At 45.7% G+C, this 6,931-nt stretch overlaps 1 protein-coding gene across 1 annotated transcript; it reads right to left on the reverse strand.

Annotated features, from left to right (window-relative positions):
* Nucleotides 1-200: 200 nt before the first annotated feature.
* LOC125127083 (olfactory receptor 2AE1-like) lies at nucleotides 201-3,664 on the reverse strand. Its single transcript, XM_047779622.1, has one exon. It carries the CDS (start codon nucleotides 1,903-1,905, stop codon nucleotides 814-816), a length of 1,092 nt encoding a protein of 363 aa, XP_047635578.1. The 5' UTR covers nucleotides 1,906-3,664; the 3' UTR covers nucleotides 201-813.
* Between the last annotated feature and the right edge of the window lie 3,267 nt (nucleotides 3,665-6,931).

Consider the following 6,931-nt stretch of genomic DNA (forward strand, 5'->3'; position numbering starts at 1 on the left):
GGACTGAACAAAACTTTTAGCTGATAGAAGAAGCAAGGCAGAGAAATTTGCCCATCACTTGGGCATCCCTCAGCCCACCAGACTCCAGGACAGCTCACGGAGATGTCAGATCGCTTTATTTACATGGGATTCATATCAGATTATCTCAGAAAATGAGTCTTACCAAGCAATCTACTTTATTTTTTATAAATTTCTTTCCTCTCTTCATTGAATATCATTCATGTCAGGTGAGACAGTAAGACAGTCTTGGCCCTTTTGTTAATCCATGCAACAAACAGTAATTATTTCATGTCGTGTTGGTTCCTGGCTTGGGTGAGAAATAGTAAACAAAGTAGAATGCTTGCCCTCTTGAAATGCTCATTCTAATAAAGCAGTCAGTAAGTAGAATATATTACGCAAATCATGCAAATTAGGGTTACAAGGTAGAATCGAGAGATGCAGGATGAAGATGCTGCTTTAAACAGGGTCATCAGGAGGCTTGTTTGGACAAGGTCACTTTTTAAATGAGATCCAAAAGAAACTAGAGAGTGTCTAGAATGTTCCAAGACTTGACCTTGGTCTTCTCAGACTCCAGAACTGGGAGAAATGGATGTTTGTTGTTTAAGCCACTCAGTCTATGGGTATTTTTGTTAGGGCAGCTCAAATAGACTACGATAGTTCTTTATGGTGCCTAGCTGCCTGAGACCAGGTTAGAATACTGGAATGTTTGTTAATCACTATAATTTTGCAGTAGTCATCAGGGATGGGGTCCCTTGAAAATTCTTTGAAATTTACTAAGGACAATATAACGGGTTTTAACCATTCAACTCACACTCAGGACAACCTCTCTTGAGGATTTTGAGTGATCATCTCTCTCCCCAGCACTTTCCTCAGAGCCTTTGCCACATCCTTATTTCGCAGAGTGTAGATCAGAGGATTCAGGGTGGGAGTGACGATGCTGTTGAACACGGAACCCACTTTGTCTTGCAATGGAGTGCGCTGGGGCCTGGGCCTCATGTAGGAGAAGATGCAGGCGCCAAACCAGAGGGAAACCACAGTGAGGTGAGAGCTACAGGTGGCAAAGGCATTCCTCTTACCCCCAGCTGAATGCATATGAATAACACTGTGGAGGATGAAGACGTAAGATGCAGAAATCAGGACGATGGGGAGCAGGAGCAGGAGGATGGTGCTGATGTACATGGTGGATTCATACACAGTGATGTCTCCACATACCAACTTCAAAACTGCTGGAAACTCACAGTAGAAGTGGTGGATGTTCCGGGGCCCACAGAAAGGGAAGTGCATCAAGATTGCTGTGTGAATGAGGGAGTTTACTGATGCGCCCAACCAAGACATAACAGCCATCATCTGTCCCACCTTTCTGTTCATGAGAACAGCATAACGCAGTGGGTGACAGATGGCCACGTAGCGGTCATAGGACATGAAAGTTAGGAGAATACACTCAGCACAACCCAGAGACAAATAGAGGAAGTGCTGGGTGGCACAGCCCACAAAGGAGATGGACTTGGTGCCAGAGAGGTAGTTGATGGCCATCTTGGGGATGGTGGTGGAGACATGCATCAGATCCATGAGGGAGAGCTGGCTGAGCAGGACGTACATGGGGGTGTGAAGCCGGGGGTCGGCACAGATGAGGAGGACGGTGAGGGTGTTGCCACTCACCGCAATCAGGAAGACCACCATGGTCAAGGAGAAGAGGAAAGCGTGGGCCAGGGAGTCATCAAAGAGCCCTTCCAGGATGAAGTCAGCCAGAGAGGTCTGATTCCTCTGCCCCATGTCCCCTGTCTCTGCCCCTGGGGAAACAGGAAGTGGGGAGCCAGGTGCTGTCGGAAAGAGTCTTTCCTCATTAAGGAAAATTATATGGACACACACATATGTATGTATATACTCATCTTCTTTTATTAACATGCTTTTCCTGTACACTCAAAATTTTATATGAAAAAAATTATAAATATGTATCAGTCAAGGTTTAAATAGAGAGGCTGAACCACTGGGAGATTTACACAACATATATGTACACATTTAATAGATTGTACGGTAAGTTGGCCTTACTTGACTCTGGGGGCTGGGTAAGCAGTCTGTGGAATGCTGTTGGACCAGTGTAGGAAATTGCAGTCCATGGGGTAAGCCATCAGTCAGGAAAGATGGATAGAAATGGATGATAGTGGGAGAGTTCCCTGTGGCTCAGCGGGTTAAGTACCCAGTGATGTGGCTGCAGTGGCTCCAGTTATTGCAGTGACTCACGTTCAATTCCTGGCCTGGGAACATCCCCAGGCAGTGGCTGCAGCCAAAAATAAAATGATGGATCAAGGTCAGGCCGGAACCCACAGACATGACAGGTAATCCCACAAGGGCAGACTGAAACCCAGGTCACTTGCCTCTGGACTTGTTGGCAGGGTTCTCTTGCACTAGCTGGGGCCCTACTTAATGAGGCTAGACACACACTCCTAGCCCAGAAGTCAGAGCATCTAAGGCAGGATCTGGGGAAGGTAGAGTAATGGCAGGCCCACGGCTGCCTCCCACCAGGTAGTAAGTCAGCAGATCAGCAGCAGTGTCATCAGTGATAAGAATGGCTGCTCCCCTCTGGCTGAGAGATCTTCCTGAGCAACTTTCCCGGGCCCACCTTAACCTGACACTCACCAGAGAGGTGTTCTGGTAGATGACGGGCATCCTAGCCCAGGTGACACATCACAACAACACCAGACTGGATCTCCTATCAAGGTGGCACATGTACACATCTCCTTAAAACACACATGATCCCACAATGAACACAACAAAGTCATCCTTCTGCCTGATATGACCAAACACATGCAAGTATTCATAGAAAAACAAGGAAGAAATACCCATTACTGTTGTCCATGGACTGAGTCACCCTTTCCAAGTGATACCCATCTGTGGATGTCAGGTGCTCACTTTCTCAGTCACTCCTGTTGATGCTGATCAGACAGCATGGATGGAGGCTCTGTGTGGGCTCAGTGACGTGGCCTTCCACTCACCATGGATGTCCACTCAGTCTACACTCAGCCACTTCTGGGGCCCCATCTGCCAATCCCAGAGACCAACACAGAGTTCCTGCTGTGGCACCATCCCCAGCAGAATCAGCCAGATACTGGGTGGTAGATGCATTATATTGATGGCTGCCATTGAGGCAGGGAAATTACTTTGTTCTCACTGGATTGGACACTCTGGAGATGGATTTGCCTCCCTTTCCTTCAGCTCTGCTGCCAAACAACCCCCTGTGGACATACAGAACCCTGGATTCAGCCTCATGGTATACACAGAGCTGCTGTGACTAAGGAGCTTCTTTCATAGCACATCAAGTGTGGGGATGGGCCCCTTGCCCAAGGAATCCACTGGTCTTACCAAGCGCTCCCTCACCCTGAAACAAGTGGCTTGAAGTGTAGTTATAGAGGTGTTCATGGGAGCCAAGTAGACACATAACAAACCATAGTACGTGCTTGAGAGCAAATGAGATATGCGTCCTGAGTATAACTGGGAGCCTTCGAATTATGGGCCGGGGTGTTTCAACTCCAATTATAACATTTAATCAGCCAGTAAGCCCTCTATCACATTCTCCCAAAAACACTGATCAGAATGATAGCTTGATCTCTATGGTGAAACTGAACTTTAAAAAAATCTAGAGTGGAGTTCCCATCATGGAGCAGTGGAAATGAATCTGACTAGGAACCATGAGATTGCGGGTTCAATCCCGGCCTCTCTCAATGGGTTAAGGATCCAGCATTTCTGTGAGCTGTGGTGTAGGTCACAGACACGGCTTGGATTCCGAGTTGCTGTGGCTCTGGCGTAGGCCAGTGGCTACAGCTCCGATTGGACCGCTAGCCTGAGAACTTCCATATGCCGCGAGAGTGGCCCTAGAAAAGATTAAAAAAAAACAAAAAAGACAATTAATTAATTAATTAAAATAAAATAAACCTAAAGTGATCCCCTATTGCCTCCCTATCCTTCTGGGTTTTTTCTCCAAAATATCTTTCTAGATGATCATGCATCCAGATAACTTATATTTTAGAGTGAAGAGCTCACCACTGAGAGTATGTTTAGAAGTATCATTTGAGGAGTTCCCATCGTGGCTTCGTGGTTAACGAATCCGACTAGGAACCATGACATTGAGGGTTCGGTCCCTGCCCTTGCTCAGTGGGTTAACGATCCGGAGTTGCCCTGAGCTGTGGTGTAGGTTGCAGACTCGGCTCGGATTCCCCCGTTGCTGTGGCTCTGGCATAGGCCGGTGGCTACAGCTCTGATTTGACCCCTAGCCTGGGAACCTCTATGTGCCACAGCAGCGGCCCAAGAAATAGCAAAAAAAAAAAAAAAAAAAAAAAGGAAGACGTATCATTTGGCCAGTAAGAGAGCAGGCATGATCCCTACCTTGCTCCACATGTAAGCAGCCCAGGTCATCCTCTGGGCTGTCACCTCACACGGTCATTTCACACTCAGCTCCCCGTGGATGAAGAGCCCATATTCCCCACACTCCCTCTGTTCACTGCAGCCCAGGAAAGACTCCACACATTTCCCTTTACTCAGATACCTGTATCCTTCCCTCAACACACACACTTCTCTCACTAGTCTCCATCTTTCTCTGGAAATGTCCATAGCGTACATTGATCCATCACCTGAGTCCCATCTCCCTTCCTCCCACAGGCAGCCTTCCTGTTCACGTCCCATTCTGAGTTGTGCCCCTCAAGGGACTTTTTCATCTGTCTTCTCAGGTAGCTTCCCTCAAGGAGCAACCTGACATCACCCCAGACGCGAGGGTTGAGGAGTAAGCTAACCATGTCAGAGGATGCCTTCATCCCTAATAAAAGGCTCTGGAATGGCCCAAGCCCCAACAGTGCCTTACCTGGAATTTCCTCTGCAGAGGCTTGTGGGGAGAACAAGCACAGACGTGAAGAGAGAGGGCAGGACAGAGCCCCACTGCCTCACACACTGGCTACTGAACGTCCAAACAGGGCTTTTCTGAGGGCTCATCAGACGTCCTTCCTCACCCTGGGAATCTCCATTTACTGTGGAGAAGCAGAGGGTCCCACCCAGTCATCACTGTTTCCACTCATTCTGTCCTGACAGCATCACCAGGAGCAACCGGGCATGGAATTCTGGGATGCTCTTGTGTGCAGGTTCAGATTTTGCATCCCCTCAGCATGCCTCAGGACAGATTAACTCATTCAACTTCACTAGCCTCTAACTGGAGTGGCTTTGAATCCTGCCTATGCCTCCTCTGCCTCTAATGATAGATCAAGGTGCTTCTCCGTCCACAACAGTGATGAGATCTTGGGCCAGAACCCTTTACATTAATGCTCCCTGGTTAAGGAGCCCCATTTAATCCCTGCTTAACCATCATGAGTCCAGAATCAAAAGAGAATCTGTTCGGCATTTTCCGCTCTATTGGGTCACTCAACGAACACTCTTAGCTTTACTCCTCCCTTCCCACTTAGTAAAATAAGAATTGGGCTCTAGCACTGGCTTTTAGAATCAGTCCCTTCCTGACTGTACAGATGTTTCTTCAGCAGGAATATAAGGGGCTCAATGATGACAGACTGGGCCTGAGCTGAGCCAATCCTGACGGAAGAGGGGACTCATCCATGAGAGATAAAACAGCCCCCAGCCCAGGGGACCCAGGTTGGTGGAGGCAGTTGAGGATACTAAATATATGGCATCAGGGATTCCCACCCAAAGGACACATCCTGAATCTCTTCTGGAAACCATGCCTCAAGATGCCCATTAGACTTGCTGTGTACATGAGATAAGCGTCCCAAAGGGCTTTGCTTAAAGTTTGAGTGTAGGCTCCGGGGAGTGAGAGATTTTGAGGAGTGTGGCTCAAAAAAATCACATGGGGATATCTTCTCCAAGGGCCACTGAACTGTGGAGAGAAACAATTCTAGAAGTCCTAGCTTGATTTTTTTTTTAATTCCTCACTTTTTATAAATTTTTTATTGAAGTAGAATGATATAAAATGTTGTGTCTCAGGTGTATAGCAAAATGATTCAATGGTATATATATTCTTTTTCAGATTATTTTCCCACATAAGTTATTATAGAATACTGAGGAGAGTTCCCTGTGCTATGCAGTAAAATAATCCTTGTTGATTATCTATTTTACATGTAGTAGGGTGTATGTGTAAATCTCAAACTCCTAATTTATCCCTGCCCACCACCTTTCCCCTCTGGTAACTATAACTTTGTTTTCTGTCTGTGGGTCTATTTGTTTTTATATGCTTATTTGTATTATTTTCATTAGATTTTCACATACAAGAAATATCATATGATATTTGTCTTTGGCTTATTTCACTTAGTCTGCTAATCTCTAGGTCCATTCAAGTTCCTGCAAGTGGCATTATTTCATTCTTTTTAATAGCTGAGTAATATTCCACTGTTTAAATATACCACAACTTCTTATACATTAATCTGTTATGAACATTTAGGTTGCTTCCTTGTCTTGGCTATGGTAAATAGTCCCATATAGAACATTGTCGTGCGTGTATCTTTTTTATTTTTATGGCTTTCTCCAGATGTGTCCAGGGGTGGGACTGCAGGATCACATGGTAGCTCTATTTTTTTGTTTTTTAAGGAACCTCCATATTATTCTCCAGAGTAGCTCAACCAACTTACATTCCCACCAACAGTGTAGGAGGGTCCCCTTTCCTCCACATCCTCTCCAGATTTATTATTTGTAGATTTTTTGATGATGCCCTTTCTGACCAGTGAGGTTGTACCTCATTGTAGTTTTGATGTGCAATTGTCTAATAATTAGATTAAGATGTTGAGCATCTTTTCATGAGCCTACTAGACATCTCTATGTCTTTAGAGAAACATCTACTTGGATCTTCTGACCATTTTTTTATTGGGTTATTGGGTTTTTTTAATATTGAGCTGTATGAGCTGTTTATATATTTTGGAGTTGCATCATTTGCAAATATTTTCTC

This window comes from Phacochoerus africanus, chromosome 5 (genome assembly GCF_016906955.1).
Source record: "Phacochoerus africanus isolate WHEZ1 chromosome 5, ROS_Pafr_v1, whole genome shotgun sequence".
Lineage (NCBI taxonomy): Eukaryota > Metazoa > Chordata > Mammalia > Artiodactyla > Suidae > Phacochoerus > Phacochoerus africanus.